General features: G+C 58.6%; 1 protein-coding gene across 5 annotated transcripts in view; it reads left to right on the top strand.

The window, feature by feature from the left end:
• Positions 1 to 18319, top strand: part of CPT1A (carnitine palmitoyltransferase 1A) — a 50760-nt gene that overhangs the window by 17527 nt on the left and 14914 nt on the right. For all 5 annotated transcript variants that reach the window (XM_081278961.1, XM_081278962.1, XM_081278965.1 and 2 more), the window contains exons 4-12: positions 2798 to 2969; positions 4442 to 4543; positions 6525 to 6662; positions 8247 to 8324; positions 9495 to 9602; positions 10751 to 10838; positions 14552 to 14747; positions 15795 to 15983; positions 16571 to 16676. In XM_081278961.1, the coding sequence (XP_081135087.1) occupies positions 2798 to 2969; positions 4442 to 4543; positions 6525 to 6662; positions 8247 to 8324; positions 9495 to 9602; positions 10751 to 10838; positions 14552 to 14747; positions 15795 to 15983; positions 16571 to 16676 (1177 nt within the window). The remainder of the gene's footprint in view (positions 1 to 2797; positions 2970 to 4441; positions 4544 to 6524; positions 6663 to 8246; positions 8325 to 9494; positions 9603 to 10750; positions 10839 to 14551; positions 14748 to 15794; positions 15984 to 16570; positions 16677 to 18319) is intronic.

Raw genomic sequence — 18319 nt, 5'->3', positions numbered from 1 at the left:
GCTCCTGGCCCTTGTTCCCTCAGAAAGGGGTTAGAAATAACCTGGCCAGTGTGGCCAGGGCTGGGGGCTCAGCCTGCAGGCCCGCCTTCCTCTGTGCCCAAGGCCCCGGTTCCACCCCAAGTGGCCACAGGTGGACAGTCTCAGCAAACCACTGATTTGGTTGTGCTGACAGTGTGCAGTGCGCGATGAGGTGTGTCAGCCTGGCCCTGTGGGTACTCCCAGGACACTGAATGGTGCCCCGGCTCTCGTCCTCTGCTTTTTGAGGGGTCCGTGCGGGAGTCCGCTGCAGCCTGCTCCCTAAGCGGACATTCAGAGTGAGCAGGAGGGCTGGCTCATGCCTTCAACAGATGAACCTTCCCAGTCATTTGGGTGGCACACGCCTGGCCTGGGCCCCGGCCAGCTTCCTTGTCTGCCAGGGGGCTGGGAAGCCGTGGTAGGGACTGCTGCTGTCTTGTCACCACAAGAGCACGTGGCAGAACTTGCCTGTGGCCAGCCTGCCTCCTGTCTTCCTCCAGCCAGGGGCCGTGGCCCTGGGACAGCTCACACAGCTCACAGCTCATGTCAGTCAACGAGCTGGCGGGAGCTTGGCCCGCCTCCCTTCGTGCTGCCTGGGGTCAGACACTTAGTGTGCTCCCTCGCGTGGGCGGACTCTCCCACCTGGGCTCGGTTTAGAATCCGCCAGCTCTTTACAGGCTTTCGTAATCTGGCCGTTACAAGATTTGTTTCTTGTCCCTATTTTGGTAAACTGGGTCACCCCTGGTCCAGATTTAGAAAGGCCAGGCTGAGGGTCAGCATCTTTCAACCCCAAGTGCTGTCCTGGAACGTCCTGGGGAGCTCCAGTGACCGAGGCTGCTGCTTTTTCTTTCTTGGCCGTGCTGGGGGCGAACCCAGGGCCTCATTCCTGCTAGGTAGGCGCCCTTCCCTGAGCTGCACACCCTGCCCCGGGCTGCCACTTCCCAAGTGCGGGCCTTTGAACCGTGTGGGTGTCATCTCTGTGGCTCCTCATCCTTGGCAGCCTGTCGTCCTCGGCAGCCTGACAGGGAGCATGTTCCTCAAAGGAAAGCCTTTGCCATCCAGGTATCTCTGTGTATGTAGACAGAATTCTGAGCATATTACTGAGTGCAGCGGTGCACGCCTGTAATCCCAGTGACCCTGGAGGCTGAGGCAGAAGGACTGCAAGTTTGAGGCCAGCCTCAGCAGCTTAGTGGGACTGTGTCTCAAAAAGTAAAAAATGGCTGGGGATGAGGCTCAATGGTTAAGCACCCCTACATTCAATCCCCAGTATTAAAAAAAATATATTGAATATGTCATTTATTTTTGTGAATTGAACCTCTAATATAGTAATGTAGTACCTAGAAATCTAAGATATAAATAATCTTAAATATAGCTTCTTAAATCCCTAAATCTAGGTTTGCTTATACATCAGATTATCAGAAAAGATTGTGTCGTTTTCAAGTAAAGACTACAGTTGAACACTAGATTTGACAGTTTATAGAAAAATACAAATTTTTAAGCAAATTTGTATTTCACCTTGAAGATAATTTGTTTCTGGGTCATTGTTGAATACATTGTTAAACTGATGGCTTCAAACATTGGATATGTTCAAGTTGTATAGATTGTTTGTCATTTGAAAAACCTTTTTTCAATATCTTGCAGTTTCTAAGCAACTAACACTAAAAACCACCAAGTAGCTGTATTTCATCTATATTTTTTCTTGCAGTATCTGCGGTTTTGTTTTTAACTCTCTCGAGTCTCACAGTCGCACTATCTGGCCATTTTGTGAGTGGCGAATCTCCTCGACTTCAGTCCCCGTGAGGGTTGGCACCATCTCGTGTTTCAGGTCCCACTTTTACCATGAAGCACAACCTTTTCTGTCTCAAAGGAAACATTTTTCTTTTTCTGCATAGTATTTGAATGATCATCGTATGTGATCCAGTCATTTTTTATGCATGATAAATATTCTATCCAGACCAAAACAAGCTCTTTGGATACTAAATAGTTCAGGTAGTACTTGTTTTTTTAAATTTTTCTATTTATCTTTGACAGCAGAATGCATTACAATTCTCATTACACTAGAGCACAATTTTTCATTTCTCTGGTTGTATTCTGAGTACATGGACACCAATCTGTGTCTTCATACATGTACTTTGGATAATGATGCCCATCACATTCCACCATCCTTGCTGACCCCCTGCCCCCTCCCTGCCCCCCCACCCCTCTGCCCTGTCTAGAGTCCGTCTGTCCTCCCCTGCTCCCCTCCCTACATTCGGCACAGGTGGTCGTTGTGACAGATGATTTTGTGTGAGCAACATCCAAAGGTCCCTTGGAGTGGGACAAAATGATCATGAGCAGAAGAAAAAGGCTTGGAATCCCAGTGCGCACCTCGGCTGGCCTGCCCCACCCTGTGGTTTCCCTCTGGGAGGCCCCCGACACCCAGGTGGCCCAAGTCAGCCTGGGTTTGTTTGGACCCCACCCAGGCTCATGTGCGGGTCATTGCGTCTCTCTGGGGTGCCCAGGCGGGTCTTGGACTTCCGGGCTCCCGGTAGCTGGGGTGCAGGGCCATGCGGGAGGTCCTGGCCAGGAGCTGGTTCATTTTGGGGGAGAGGGCCGGACTTTGAGTCTTGGAGGGGATCCTGAGCTGTCTTCCCTGTTCTCCCGCGGAGCGGCTCTGGTCCAGGCGGGCGGCCTTCTCCCGTTTCTGTTCCTGGAAAGGGCAGCTTCGCCCCGGGGGCTCGCCCCGTCTCGCCGCCCCTCCCCCACCCCACACTTTGGCGTCCTGTGTGGTTTGTCCCCCCAGCAACTGCATGACCAGCCAGACGAAGAAAGTGGTCAGCGGCGTCCTCTTCAGTACGGGCCTCTGGGTGGCCCTCATCGTCACCATGCGCTACTCCCTGAAGGTGCTGCTCTCCTACCACGGCTGGATGTTCGCGGAGCACGGCAAGATGAGCCGAGCCACCAAGATCTGGATGGTGAGAGCACGTGGCCTCAGGGGACCTCACGGGCCATGCCACGGCCTGACCCCTGGTGGCCCTCCCTGCAGGCTGGGGGCAGTCCTCTCACTGCTGACCCGAGCTCCGCCTGCTCCGTGGGGACTTGCTCAGGTTTGGTTCAGGCCCCTGCCCGGGTCTGGGCAGCGTTCCCCACGCCATGCCGTCGGGCACTCGGGGTTTCCTTAGCTGGCCCCTGCTGCCCTGGCCCGGACCCAGCGGTCTCTACAGGTCACAGCTGGGCTCTGCCTGGGCCTCTGTCCAGCTGCAGCCCTTCCACTGTCTGCATGAGCTCAGTTGTCTGAAGGATCACCCGTCCTCAGTGGGACTCTACTCTTAGGACTTCTCAGACCTCCTCTTTGGGGTTCGGCCCCTGTAGGCCACCACAGGCCCCTGAGTGTCCCCGAGTGTGCCTGTCCTCTTGTTGCTGGGTCCGTGGGCACCAGGCTCTTCGAGCCCAACCTGGGTCTTTGGAGCTGGGTGCTTCGTACAGAAACAGAACTTGGTTGACCCTCACTGTCTGCAGCGTCCTGAACGGTTTTCTTGAACCTGGTCACAGGGAGAGTCTCTCCAAGTCCCTGGTCCCCTGGAGCTGTCCTTGGTCTCCACGACGTGCTTGGAATCAGTGTGTGGGCGCTGCTCGCCCATCTGCCCTGCGGTCAGCACCTGACTGTTCTGTTCCGTCACCATGTGGCGGCCCCAGCCGTGGGCTAGGCCTGCTGCTCGGGCCTCCAGGGAGTCACCTTGGTGCCCACCCCCCCCCCCCAGGCTCCACTTTCCCCAGGACCTCGGCTTGGGGAAGCTGGACACCTAGACAGGAGGGGGATGGTGGCCCACGCAGAGTGGCCCGATGATGTCTCCTCGAGGGGCTGATCAACGTCCCCTACTGTGGCACCTGTGGCTGATTGACACCCCCCAGGTGGCACTTGGGCCAAGCCGAGTCCCATGTGCCTCAGCACTGGGGCCGCCCTGCCTTAGGAGCACCTTTGTTCCTGTCGGCACGAGGTGACCTCCAGCAGGTCCAGGCCGTTCACCAGGCCCATGGGGAGGGCGCGTTGTTTTCCTCCGGTTGAGGGACAAGGGGACTGCATCGTCCCCCCGGGGTTGGCTCCAGGGCCAGGCCAGGGCTGACCTCAACCCCTGTTCCCGGAGCCTGAGCTGCCCCACACCCAGGGCTGCAGGGGAGGGTGGGCGCAGTGCGTGTGGCAGCCTGGCGGGGTGGGGCCCCAGCTGACCCCGCGGGACACGGGCAGCGGCATCTCCACGCTGGTCCAGCCTGGTGTGTCTGGGTTTCTGTGTGTGTTTGCCACGGCCAGCGAGGGAGGGGGCAGACCGTGGCCTGGAGGAAAAGCACCCCCTGCAGGTCCTCGTGAACCGGTGGCCACGTCCACGTCGGGAACTGGCCTTGGGTCTTCCCCGTAGCCACGTCTTTAAAATGTCACCTTTTCCTTCAGAGCATGGTCAAGATCTTCTCTGGCCGGAAACCCATGCTGTACAGCTTCCAGACGTCTCTGCCTCGCCTGCCTGTCCCAGCCGTGGAGGACACTGTCAGCAGGGTGGGTGTGGCCGGCGGTCCTGGGGTCCGGGTGCATCTGGTTCTGAGTCAGGTGGCGTCGCCTGCTCTGATTGGCTCGCAGCACTGTGCCCTGTGGGGCCGTTGGCATCGGTTCGCTGTGTGGTTGTGTCTTGAGATGTTTCGGGGAAGGTTTCACGTTTCATAGAGAAACTACGGGGGGCGGGGGTGTTTTCTTCAGCAGCTTCCCTGAGATACAGTTTACTTAGTTAAAAAAACGTTTTTAGCTGTGGATGGACACCATGCCTTTATTTTATTTATTTATTTAATGGGGTGCTAAGGATGGAACTCGGTGCCTCACACGTGCCAGGCGAGCGCTCTGCCCCTGTGCCCCGCCATGGCCCGAGACACAGCGTACATCACGGACAGCTTCCCCGTGCAGTTCCGAGGTTTTGGAGTCTCACGTAACTGTCTCAAATGTAGCCTGTGTATGCTGCACGTGTGTGTGTGTGTGTGTGTGTGTGTGTGTGCACTTGTGAGACACGAGTCTCTGTCTTCTCCTTCTGGAGCGTGGCTTCGGTGACATTGGTTGTGTTCACCTCTGTCTGTAGGCAAACTCTCTCGTGGTCTCAGACAACCCTAAACCATTGAGCCATGGCTCCCGCTGCCCTCCCCCAGCCCTAGTGACCTCTGTCCCACTCTTTGCTTCTGCCTCTGCTATTCAGGACATTGCACATAAGTGCCGTCTCACAGGGTGTGACTTCCTAGGCCTGGCTCAGTCCACTGAGATGTGACTTTCTGTGTCCTGGAGGTAGAGCCCAGGGCGCTGCACACACTAGGCAAGCGCTGCCCCTGAGCCGTCCCCAGCCCAGCCCAGTGACCTCAGGTCCATCCATGCGTGGCCTGCGGATGCGTGTTCCTTCTTTGGCTAAAAGCGTTCCTTGGTGTGGCGGACGGCAGCTCACCCTCCGTGGACGGTCGTCTGAGCGGTTGCCACCACTCGGCTGTGGAGCATGATTCTGCTGAGTGTCCACGGACAGCCTTTTGTTTTCCAGTTGCTGCTGGCCTGGGGTTATGTCCAGGAGAGGAGGAGTGTCCTCTGCTGATGGAGGGTAGTTCTACATAGACGGCTGCCCGGCTTAAACCCTCACCAGCGTCTATGAGGGCTCCATTGTTTCTTAAGCTGGAAACTTCTGGGAATCAGGGTTTGGAAATAGTCCCTATTTTCGGCAGGTCCCTTCCCATCTGTGCTCTCCTGAGTCCTCCCCTCTGTGGGGGCTGAGGCCGCCCCACCGCCCGCACGGCACAGTTGCTGTCTCGATAAAGCACTTGGAGTAAGCCTCCAGACGGGAGCAGCCGGCCCTTTTCAGAGGCAGGCCCTGCCCTCCAGCACGCAGCTGGGCCCTGCGTTCCCAAGGCTGTTCTGGCCCCAGTGGGGTAGTCGGAAGTGAGCTGCTCACGTACGTGCAGGGGGGAGTGTCCGAGTGCCCTGCTCCCCGCTGCCCTCCGTCCAGCGTCTGCTCTGTTAAAGCAGTGCCTGTCGGGTGTCTGTGCGCTGAGACCCTGACCCTGGAGCCTGGCCTGGGTCTGTCACGGTGGAGACAGCGCTGTCCTGTCACCTGCCTGGCCCTCCCCCATCTCACGGGCACCACCCCAGGTCATCATAGCGTAGGTGGAAACAGACCTTTGATTACAGGCCAAGCCATGGACAAGGGACTCTCCTGAGATCTCTGTTCACCAAGCGGTGACCTTGACGCTGTAGAAGTGACCCTGGTGGACTGGTGGTGATACAGGATTTGGGGCACTTTTTAAGCTACTGAAGGATGAAAGGGTTTTAAGTGTTTAGTTGTCATTAACCCCCAGGTCCTTCACCACCAGAGCAGTTAACTTTGGGGGCTGGTTGAGATCAACCCGGGGAAGGTTTTACAGTCTTTTGAACACAGTGTGACTTCTGTAGGCACAGGTGGGGGGCGCCAGGCCTAGATGCCGGTGTGTAACTGGCCGATGTTTCCTTCTCTAACCAGTATCTGGAATCCGTGAGGCCTCTCATGAAGGATGGGGACTTCCAGCGCATGACAGCACTTGCCCAAGATTTTGCTGTCAACCTTGGACCAAAATTACAGTGGTACTTGAAATTGAAATCCTGGTGGGCCACAAATTATGTAAGTATATACATAATGTTTCTTTTTCTTTTTTTCTTTTTTGGTACCAAGGATTGAACCCAGGGGTACTTAACCACTGAGCCATCTCTCCAGCCCTTATTTGTATTTTATCTGGAGATAGGATCTCACTGAGTTGCTCAGGGCCTTGCTAAATTGCTGAGGCTGGCCTTGAACTTGGATCCTCCTACCTCAGCTTTCAGAGCCACTGGGATTATAGGCGTGTGCCACTGTACCCAGCTCCCAGCCCTTTTTATTTTAAGACAGGGTCTAATTTGCTTAGCGTCTCATTAAGTTGCTGAGGTTGGCCTCAACCTTGCGATCCTCCTGCCTCAGCCTCCTGAGTTGCTGGGTTTACAGGTGTGTGCCACCACACCCGGCAACGTAACATTAACTTGATGAAATTTTTCCATATGAAAATACAGATTTAGGGGCCAGGGATGACAGAGTTGAAGCCACAGTGTAGACTAGCCAGGCTCACCCCGGAGGACCTGTATGCAGAGGTGGTGACGGTTTGGCCTGAGAGCAGGTGTGTGGAGGAGGGATATTTACACCTGTGGTCTGTGCTGCGGAACTGTTCCTCCTGCAGCATCGGGGCGCGCTGTCCGGCCACCTGCTCCTCCCCTCTGGTGTGGTTCCTTTGCCCCTGGAGCTTCTCCTCGCAGCCCTCGGGTCAGGGCTGGGATGCGGCTGGGTCCCGCCCAGCTCTCGCCCATTGGCGGCTGCTCCAGGATGGCGTCTTGGCAGTCTGCGCCAGGACCCGCTGAGCTTCCTCGTAGGCAGGGAGGCCAGGGGAGACGTTTGGGGATGAAGCAGGGGGCACAGTCCAGGCCTTGAGGACCACTCTTGTGCAAGAGGAGGTGTCAGAAGTGACCCAGGTGGAGCAGGGGATGGTGCCAGTCGGGCGTTGTGGCTGGGTGGGCCACTGTTGGGTGGGACAGTGTCTGTGGGTGCTGAGGAAGCGCTCCTTGGGTGACATCGGGTCGTTAATTTTAGAGAACAAGATAACGCACAGGCCTCTAGTCCAGGGCCATGGCTTTGACCGGTGCCGGATCAGAACCAGGGAGGGAACCCAGACTGCGCCACGTCCCCAGCCCTTTCCATTCTGTTTTGAGACAGGGTCTCGCTCAGTTTCTGGGGGCCTTGCTAAGCTGCCAGGCTGGCCTTGAATCCTCCTTCCTCCGCCTCCCAACCTGCCGGGCTCCGGGCATGAGCTCTGCACTTGGCGAGATGCAGGCTCTTCTGGGGATACCCGGGGAGGGGGAAGCCATCTGCAGGGCAGTTTGGGATCTTATCTCCTTGTGCTGGGTGTGGTGCAGCGTCTCTGCCTGGACAGTGCTGGCTACTCAGAGCAGGTCAGCAGGCCGCTGTCACTTGTGTTTTCACCGTCTGAGAAATGGAGGTGACCCACCTCCTGGCTGGGCCTCAACTTGAGACAGTGCAGTTCCCACTGTCCTGCCATCTCTTGGTTTAGGGGCTCCATGCTCTGGATGGCCCCGGGAGACACTGAAGTCTGCCAGCGAGCACCATGGGCGTCCAGAGCCGTGGCTCCCGCTCAGCCTCTGGCTGTCCCTGTTTTATTGCCAGGTGAGCGACTGGTGGGAGGAGTACATTTACCTGCGAGGACGGGGACCACTGATGGTGAACAGCAACTACTACGCCATGGTGAGTCGGCCAGCCGGCTGCCGTCCACAGGGTTGTGGGGTAGCATGCGTCCTGCACAGGTGATCTCGTCAGGGCTCTGCTGGGTGCTGGGTGCTGGGTGAGCTCAGGGGCTGCACCCCTGCTCCTGTTTCCCCCGCCCAAGGCTTCACCCCCTGGGGACGCCAGGCCTGCTTTCCACACCAAGGACCACGTGAGCATCCGTTTGTATGGGAGGTTGCTCAAGGTGCTGAGTTGCTGCAGAGAAGTCTGGATTGCAAATACAGGCTTCCCGCGAGCAGGACTTCCATGCCCTGTACCAGTGCCGCTGTTGCGTAACTCAGCTCGATGACATCTGCCCCACTCGCCCTCCGGGCTCATGTCCCTGCCTGCACCTGGGCTCAGCCCGTGGCTTGGCTGAGAGCTTGCACCAGGTGCTGACCTGGGCCCTCTTCAGAGTGAAGGCAGCTGCTGAGGAGCCGGGGCCGTGCTTTCCTGCCGCAGCCTTTGCCTGTGGATGTGTGGATGACTGTGCGGGGCCCCTTGGTTTGGCTCCAGGCCTCTGTTCAGTGACCGGCTGCAAGTTCCTCCTCCTTCCCTTTCTGTTCTTCGCTTCCTTTATTTCCTCCCTCTCTTCCTTATCGCTGTCTCTGTCATTTGCTTTTTCTTTTCATTTGTTTCTTTTGAAAAGTTTCCTTTCTCTCCTTTTCCTGACTGAGGAGAAGAAGTGCCGGCAGAGCCTCGTGCTCTCTCCCCACTCGTCTCCCCACGCGGGCTTCCTGCAGGGCCAGGCCGCGCTCTGCAGTGCCAGCTGCTCCTCTGCCCTTCCATCTGTGGAGAAGCGAGTCCGTCTCGCAGGCGAGCTGGCCACGCCCTGGACATGATCCTTCCAACCTCGGGTTCCTTCTCGTTCGGGAAACTTCCCGATGGTCTAGCTGCTCCTGGCTGAGTCAACTTGGCTCTGCTTTTCTTCCTGTGCATGCCACCAGGACATAGGAACAAAATAATGCGCCCAGGGGTGCTCAGGGGCTTGTGTGCTTTCAGAGCATGAGCAAAATAAAACGGGCTAGAGCAGGCGGTGCCACCGTGAGGCACAGGTGGAGCAGGTGTGGTTGAACCCTTGGAGGCCGAGGTGGAGCTGTCTGGTGTCCGCCTCCCATGACCCTCTCTTTGCCGTCGCCCCCCCCCCTTCAGGAGATGGTGTACATCACCCCGACTCACATCCAGGCCGCGAGAGCGGGCAACACCATCCACGCCATCCTGCTGTACCGCCGCAAGCTGGACCGGGAGGAGATCAAGCCGGTGAGTGGACAGACTGCCTCAGGAAGGTCCCCTGGCAGGGCTGGGGCTGGGCTCAGAGGCAGGGTGCTTCCCTGGCGTGTGTGAGGCACTGGGTTTGGCCCTCAGCACCACATAAAAAGGAATGAATGAATGAATAAATAAATGGTGTTACGTCCATCCACAACTCAAAAGGAAAAAAGGCGCCTTAGCCGAGCACGGTAGCACTCATCTATGAAACCACAACTCAGGAGGCCGAGGCAGGATGACCACAAGGTCCCGGTCAGTCTGGGCAACTTGGTGAGACCCTGTCTCAAATTTCACAAAGGGCCAGGGCTGGGCACTGTAGTGTGCCACTGTGAGCCCAGTGGCTCGGGAGACTGACATAGGAGGATGACGAGTTCAAGACCAGCCTCAGCAGCTCAGTGAGGCCCTAAGCAACTTAGCAAGACTCTGTCTCCAAATAAAATATAGAAGACGATCTGGGGACACGGCTCGGCGGTAAAGCACCTCTGGTTCCATCCCAGTATAGACGATAGCAGTGAACACACGAAACGAAGGGTCCGGCATTTTAGGCATGTTTCGAGGGCAGGGTCTGGTGAGCTCCTTGCCCCTCTGCACCATCACCACAGTCGGGACAGAGTCTGCACGTCACCGGGAGTTCCCTCTGCACCAACCTGACCTGCTCTCTGTCCTTCCGATTCATCATCATCACCAGGGCTCTGTGCGGAGGGGAGGAGGTCTGCACTCCCTTTATCTGTTTTTTTTTCACCCTCATGGGGTCAATATTTGAGGGCTTCTCTCTTGGGTGCCCCGAGTGGCTCCATCTCTCGTCCCTGAGTGCTGCGTTTTGTCCTGTTGGCTTCTGAGGGGACTGACACTGCGCGAGCTACTCAGGAGAAACCGTGTTCTCCCTAGATGTCCTTTGGCTCCAGTGTCAGAGTGGACGGACGGGTTTGGATGTGTTATTGTGAAGAAGCCGCAGGAGGTTGTGCCCCGGCCTGTGCAGGATGCCCCCTGCGACGCCCGCCCCGGGGACGATGGGGAGACGCTGGGCGAACCCAGGGGTGGGCCCAGAACACGGCCCTGGTCACCTGTGTGGTCTCGGCAGGCTCCTTTAAGACCTCCTGTGGCATTTTTGCTTGTTTGTTTGAAAAACGCTTTTGTTGCAGATCCGCCTCCTGGGCTCCACGGTCCCCCTGTGCTCCGCGCAGTGGGAGCGCTTGTTCAACACTGCCCGGATCCCCGGGGAGGAGACAGGTGAGTGGGGCCTGCCAGCTCCCTTTGGGAACCAGAGTTGCCACCACTGGCTTGGATTAGGAGAGGGCCAGGAGGCGGGCCAGGGCCCCACTGAGTGGCAGGGCCTTTCCGAGAGTCGGGCCTCCCTGTCTGTGAGGCGGGGCAGTGGGCCTGCTCCCAGGTTCTGGTCTCTGGCGAGGGCCGTCTCCTCAAGCGCCATTCCTAGGTCTTCCTTGGGCTTCCTCGGGCCCGGCTGCGGGTGTGTGCGGGGCTTGTTGCTGTGTGGATTGTGCTGCCTGGGAGCTGCACCCCGGGACGGGCGTCCACCACCAGCTGCTGGGTAGCACGGAATCTACTGTCCCCAACAGGACACCTTGATGGTGACAGGGAGGGTCAGCCGGCTGGCAGTGCTCACACTGTGCTGTGTGGGAGACCCCATTCCCCGCCGTTGCAGGTGGGGAGGTGCAGGTGGGGGGACATGGGCACCTGAGGAGCAGGCCCATGAGACCCCAGCAGGCTGTCGTCCTGCCTGAGCCTCACAGCAGCCCGTGCGCGTGCGAGCTCTGAGTGCCCGGCCGCCCAGGGCTGGTGTGCCCTGGGTGCCACGGGGCCTCAGTTTCCCTGTACAAAGCTGAGCCACTGAAGCACTCCCTGGGGCGGTATGCAATCTCCAGGAGGAGGGGACGGTGCATGGCTTTTGTGCCAAGGGACAGAGCGGGTGGGTTTTGGTATCAGCGGGGGTCTGGGACGGCCCTCTCGATACCCAGGCACGACTGTTGTAGCTTACCTTAGGCCCCTTCCTTCTGGGTTTTTCCCCCTTCAGTAACTTTTTAGGTGTAGAATGGAATTTTCACCAAAATTTAGAAAGAAGACAAAGCACTGTTGTCACCGTGCCAGATTCACTGTTGACTTTTGGGGGGTTTTTGGTGCTGGGGAGCCAACCCAGGGCCTCCCCCGTGCCGGGTGGGTGCTCTGCCCCGAGCTGCCTCCCAGCCCCTCATCGTTGACAGTTTGGGGAGCTTTGTCAGGACCCAGGACATTGCAGGTTCCTCGCGCCCTCTCCCGCCCGCGGGCTGCGGCAGATCTGCGCCTCCCTCTGGGAGTGGCTTGCCCAGCCCCCAGGGAGGGTCCCTGGGAATGGACCTGCTGGGCTGGGCGGGCGTCTCCAGTCTCATTGGTGTTGACAGGTTGCCCTCCAAGCGGTTTAGCCCACGTCCCCCGCAGGCTCAGATCCTCTGGTCCTCTCCTGCTGACACCAGGCTCCCAGGGAGAGCCGCTGGCCATGCTGACTGCTGGCTTCCTCCACTGAGCTTTGTGCGCATGGCGGGGGCACTAGGGATCGAACCCAGGGGCATTTACCACTGAGCTACCCCATCCTCCAGAGCCTTTTATTTATTGTGAGGCGGGGTCTTGCTGAGAGGTTGGCCTTGATCCTCCTTCCTCAGCCTCCAAGTCTCTGGGATTACAGGCATGCACCACCCTACCCGGCCCTTGGTCATTTTCATTCCTGTGTCTCATGCACTTTAAAAAGAAAAAAAAAAAGAATGGCAGGAGCCGGGGTTGTGGCTCAGGGGTAGCGAGGCCCTGGGTTTGATCCTCAGCACCACATATAAATAAATAAATAAATAAAATGAAGATATTGTGCCCAACTACACCTAAAAAATAGATATTAAAAAAGAATGGGTGGCGTGTCTCACTCTTCGTGCCGAGTGGGGGTCTTGGCATAACGTGCAGCCACTTGGGGCAGCAGATGCACCGTCCCTGTTCCCAGTCACCTCTTCTTTCTAGAGCACTAGGTCTCCATCTTTAATCATGAGTACGTTAGTGTTAAAACTTGGGTGACACTGGTTCATGGGTCCCTGCTCTGGGACTCCTGTCTCTAGGGGCCCTTCCCTCCTTCTCCACAGGCATCTGTCTTTGCTCTGTTTATCTGTGGCTCTCCAGGTGCCTGGATTCGGCTCCCACGTGTGGTGTGAGCTGTGGCTCCGACTTTGCTCTCCACGTGGCTGGCCGCGTCAGGCCTCACGTGGGGAGGGCAGTGCCCACAGCGGTGCTGCCTCGGGCCTGTGTGCGGCTGACTCTGGGCCTCGTTCAGTCTTTCCTCCTTCCTTCCCTAGCGGTCTTGTCCAGACGTCAGCCTGCCGCTCCCTGCGGCTGTCTTGTTGGAATGGCCTTGGAAGGTGGAACGGGGTGGCGGAGAGTCGCCCCTGCCCCATCTGCCCACCTGCCACAGTCCTGGTTTCCTCCTCTGTTTGTCTGGGTCTTCTTTTAAAAATGGTTTTGTAAATTCTTGTGCTTTCTCCTGTGGGGTCTTGCGTGTCTTTGGCTGGAGTTGCTCCTGGGTTCCTTGTTCTTCTTTGGGGGGCACAGGATTGAACCAGGGGTACTTAACCACTGAGCCACATCCCCAGCCTCCTTTTTTTTTTTTTTTTTTTAGTATGTATGAGAGACAGGGTCTCCCTGAGTTGCTTAGGGCCCTGCTAAGTTGCTGAGGCTGGCTCGGAACTCACGATCCTCCTGCCTCAGCCTCCCGAGCTGCTGGGATTCCAGGCTGCCCCACTGTGCCTAGCAAGGTTCCTCGTTCTGTTCCTCTTGAGTATACTTTTGAACTGTTGCTCCTGCCTGCTGTGTTCTGGGGCTGCCATTACAGATACCACAGAGGTGGCGGCTGAAACTACTCAAATTCTCCTCAGCCGGCTGGAGCCAGGATCCTGTGCCGCAGGCCGGTTCCTCCCAAGGCCTCTCCAGGGCAGGCAGATGGCGGCCTCTCCCTGTGCCCTCTCACGGTCCCTGTGTGTCTGTGTCCCATCTCCTCATCTTACAGGGACCCCATTCCCATTGGCTTGGGGTCACTGTGGTGGCCTCACTGTCCCTTCATTGCCTCTTTAAAGCAGCTGTCTCCCAGGCCGTCCAGTCTGAGGCCCTGGTGGCCTGGTGGCAGCCAAGGGGGTGAGTGTGGGGTCCTGAACGGACCTCCCACCTGGCAGGAGCCTTGCTCCTTTGGACAGCGGCAGGCGGTTGGCTTGGGCGTCCTCGTGGCTGACCGTAGCTTGCAGACGTCAGGGTGTCCGTCCCCTCCCGGACCTTCTCTTCTCTTGGTGTTTCGCTGCCCCTGTGGGTCTCAGGTGGGACCTAGACAGCTGCAGCGCTGCGTGTCCGGTCTCTGCTGCGAGGTGTCTGCTCCCTGTAGCTGGTGGAGACCCTTCGGCCAGTTCAGGGGCTTCCCTGTCCCTGGTGCCAGAAACCCCTTCAGAATGTGCCCGTGGGGCAGGTGCTGGGGCTGTGTCCAGGCTCTGGTGTCCCTTCCTGGGGGCCTGGCCGTGTCTCAGGCGAGGTTGGCCACCTCTCCTGGCACTTGCCCTGTTGTTGGTGGCGGGTTCACCCCGTCCTCCCCTCCAGTCCTTGTGGCCCCTCAGCAATGCCCATGCGTCCCCCTGAGCGGGCCCTGAGTGGGCTTGAGGCCCAGCCACAGAAGGACGAAGTCTGCGGCTTTGGGGACGCGTCACTGCGTTCCTGGATGAGGAAGCTGAGCCTGGGGAGGCCGGGCAGTTTGCCTAGAGCCACACCCCAGCGGGGTGCCAGGCTCTGGGTGTCCCTGCACAAGGCTTGCAGAAGCCACCGCCTGGGCTCCGTCACCTGGGAGGAGCCGTGCGGCTGGGCACCGCTGGCGGGGTGGGGTGGCGCAGCTGCTGCCCTGACCCGTATTCCGGTCCCCCCCCCCCCGCGCCCCCCAGACACCATCCAGCACGTCAAGGACAGCAGGCACATCGTGGTGTACCACCGCGGCCGCTACTTCAAGGTGTGGCTCTACCACAGCGGGAGGCTGCTGACGCCCCGGGAGCTGGAGCAGCAGATGCAGAGGGTCCTGGACGACCCGTCAGAGCCGCAGCCCGGGGAGGCCAAACTGGCCGCGCTCACCGCGGCCGACAGGTGTGTGGCCCTCGCGCTGCCCCATGCTCTTCCTCACCCGGGTCTGCTCTGTGGGTGCGGTGGTGGCACCTCAGCGGGACTGAGCCGTAGTGGCTCTGCCTTGCTCCATAGTGGCAGGCTCCACTCCCAGCTGGTGGCTACAGGCGCAGCTGGACTCTGTAGGGTCTTCTGCTTCCAGAACTTACTTAGGATGCTTCCCGGGGAGGGTGGGTGGGGCTGGCAGCCTGGGCGTGTGTGTGCCCCTGCCGGATGCGAGGCTTGGGTCAACCTGCACCGGACCTGTTCCGTGGACATTCAGTGTGTCAGCATCACGTGCCAGGCTCGTGCCCTGCCCTGGAAGCCACCCAGGGGGACAGTGAGCTGTCGGGTATCTGTTCTCACGACTAAAAGGCTCAGGGGTCATTCCAGTTGAACTGGGCTGACCGGGCTGCACGAAATAACCCCACAAGAGACAAATACCTTTTTCTTTGGAGTCGCTGTGACGGCTCCTCTGACCTTAAGGGTCTGCAGGAAGAGAGAGAGCGAGAGCAGGCGCTGACCCCTTTTATTAAGGAGAAGCTGTTCAAATGAGGCAAGGGGTTAGGTTTCAGGGGGCTGAGTCTATCTTCATGATGTCCACTGTCAGCAGGTTGACTGACACCTGGGTAGGCCACACCCACGGGCACAGTAAGAGAAGGGGACACACCCAAGGCACTTCCATGGAAGATTCTATCCTAAACAGGGCAAGGGGTTATGAAGGAACAGGTGAGCGAAGCTTCACCCACGGGGCTGTAGCAAGACACACCCATGCAGGGGACACCGACCCTCGAACCCAAGAAGGGTGGGGAAAGCTCTGCCACATTTCTGTGACTGAGCGCCTCAGCACCCAGCTGGGGAGTGTGACTCAGTCACTTGCAAGGTTGGTGTCCCACAGTGAGCCCCTTCCAGCACACGGGGCAGCACTGCGGGGGGCAGCCAGGAAGGTCCTGGACAGGCGTCTGATGCAAGGGCCGTCACCAAGCTGCTGCAGGCACGGCCATTCCCAACCCTATTTAATTGTCACCGCAGAGTACCCTGGGCCAAGTGTCGCCAGGACTATTTTGGACGTGGGAAAAACAAGCAGTCTCTGGACGCTGTGGAGAAAGCCGCGTTCTTCGTGACCTTGGATGATACTGAGCAGGGGTACAGGCAGGAGGACCCGGAGGCGTCCCTGGACGGCTACGCCAAGTCCCTTCTACACGGCAAGTGCTTCGACAGGTACCGTCTTTCCTCCCAGATCGGTGCTCCCTGTGTCTGGGTACCCCCTCCCCAGGGTCCACTTTGGAGCAGCGTGGCTCATCTCCTGCCCTGCACCTCAGGGAGCTCACAGCCCAAGCCTGGCAGGTCCAGACCCCCTCACCAGGCCCCAGGCCTTCCTGGGGGTGCTGGTGAGGGGTAGTGGTTGCCCATTCCCTGGCCAGGAGCAGAAGGGGTGGACAGCACAGGGTGGGGGCGGACCTGGGAGTCAGCTTCGGCCTGACCTGCGGGTTGCAGGACCTTTGCCAGGCTGCTGCCCTCTGAGTCCTCCACTCCTTCTCTGTGAAGTGAGGCCCACCACTGGCTGAGAGGGACCCCCGTCTCCCCACTGGCCTGCTCTGGTCTCCAGGACACAGGTGCTCACGTGACCTCAGCCTGGTGCGGGGAGCCACGGGTGCCTTGGTCCTGCTGGTGCCTTATCCTTGCTCCCCTGGAGCTGTCTGAGGGGTGGGGACAGAGCCGCGGCTGTCCAGAGGGAAGCAGCTTGCAGGTCCAGGTCACCGCTGTCACTTGGACATGAAGTCCATGGTCACGTGTGGGTCCCACAGGTGGTTTGACAAGTCCATCACGTTTATCGTCTTCAAGAATGGCAAGATGGGCATCAACGCGGAGCACTCCTGGGCAGATGCACCCATCGTGGGCCACCTGTGGGAGGTGAGTGCTGGCCGCTGTCACAGAGACAGGCGCAGGTGACCAGGCCGCCTGGGAGAACCCCCGGCCCACGAGCTTGGTCCCTGGGTCTGCTCCTGCAGCAGGAGCCCGGAGTCAGTAGATGCCTCTCCCTGTGGGGACAAGCAGTGGCCACCGGGCAGCAACCCGGTCCGGACTGCAGCTAGGCTTGCTCTGGAATGGTGACCTCTCCTAGTTTTAGGCAAAACAGAAGCCAGCGTACTAAATTTTGGTTTATAAAAAGGTGGTTTGCCCAGCACAGTGGCGCACACCTGTGTCTCAGGCACTCAGGAGGCTGAGGCAGGAGGATCTCAAGTTCAAAGTCAGCCCCAGCAAGTAAGGGAGACCTGTCTCAAAATAAAAATAAATGGGGCTGGGGATGTGGCTCAGTGGTTAAGTGCCCCTGGGCCCCCCACCCCCACCCCACAAAGGCAGCTTGCATATTATTGAAAAGTATCATTTTCATTCTTAAAATTACCAGGTTGTTTTAAAGCCACCAAACCCCTGTCATCCTTGCCCTGAGCCCAGCATTTAAACACAGTGTGGGCTGGGGTGCAGCTCAGTGCAGCTCAGCGCGTGTGCCCAGCTGCTCAAGGCCCTGGGCTCCATCCCTAGCCCTGAAAAAGAAAATTGTAAATACACAGGGCTTAAAAACTGGTTGCTCTCCGACTGTTCGAACTGCTCCGTGTTTGGCATGAAATATCCGGGGGTGGGGGGGGGTGGGGGGGTGTTGCCTTAACTCACCGCCAGGCTCTGGCTCAGAGAAGCGCTGCACTCCGGGCCCCGCCGCAGTAGCTTTGCACGGAGGGGACAGTGCTCACCTGTTGTCATGAGTTGGGGTGACGTCCACAGCAGGCAGTCCCTTGGAGGTCCACTTGGACAGAGAGGCCGTCTTTCTGCATCCCGTATCCCCTGCTCCTGTGGTGAACCACGTGGAATTAAGGGACCTTGCAGGCGCAGCCGTGGGGGGTCTCAGCTGGCGGCCTGGAGGCCAGCTCCTGGTCTACCCTGAACGTGCGTGAACCGCAGACCGCGTGGCAGACTTGCCAGGGCACCCGCGTGCTGCGGGTGAGCGTCCTTGGCCCAGAGTGCTTGAGACCGCAAGCGTTTCAGGGTCAGTTTTCTGGGATTTGGAATGTTTGCGTAGACCTTTCGGGTGGAGCGCCCCTGACCTGAAAGGAGGAGATCCGATGCTCTGGAATCCGGGACTTGCTGACCGCCCACAGGATGTGCCAGTCTCCTGTCCTAGAGGCTGGTGGGTCGGCTTCTCAGGGAGGCTGCACCGGTGCCCGCCCTTCTGCCCTCCCGTCTGTGAAGAGGCTTCGGGTCCCAGTCCTTTTTCCACATGGTGCCTGTCAGTTTCCTTGTGTGGAGCTCACAACCCTGGAACCGTGCTTTGTCCCACCCTCCTGAGGGCAGGGGTCTTCCCTTGGGCCTCAGCCCACCCCTCCCCCGGAGGACCTCACCGTTGGCTCATCTGGACCACCTGTCCTGCTTCCCTTCACCTCTCAGCTGACCTCTGGGTGGGTGCAGGACCCCGGCAGCCACCCCCCAGGTGGTTTTCAGCATGGGAGAAGCAAGGCGTTCCAGCTTCTCCGCAGCCTGTGGCCCCAGGACCCTGACCCCTG

The sequence above is a fragment of the Spermophilus citellus genome (assembly GCF_964194105.1).
Source record: "Spermophilus citellus genome assembly, chromosome: 2".
In the NCBI taxonomy this organism is placed as follows: Eukaryota; Metazoa; Chordata; class Mammalia; order Rodentia; family Sciuridae; genus Spermophilus; species Spermophilus citellus.
The sequence above is the reverse complement of the archived record's forward strand: the minus strand, read 5'-3'. Positions and strand labels throughout refer to the sequence as shown.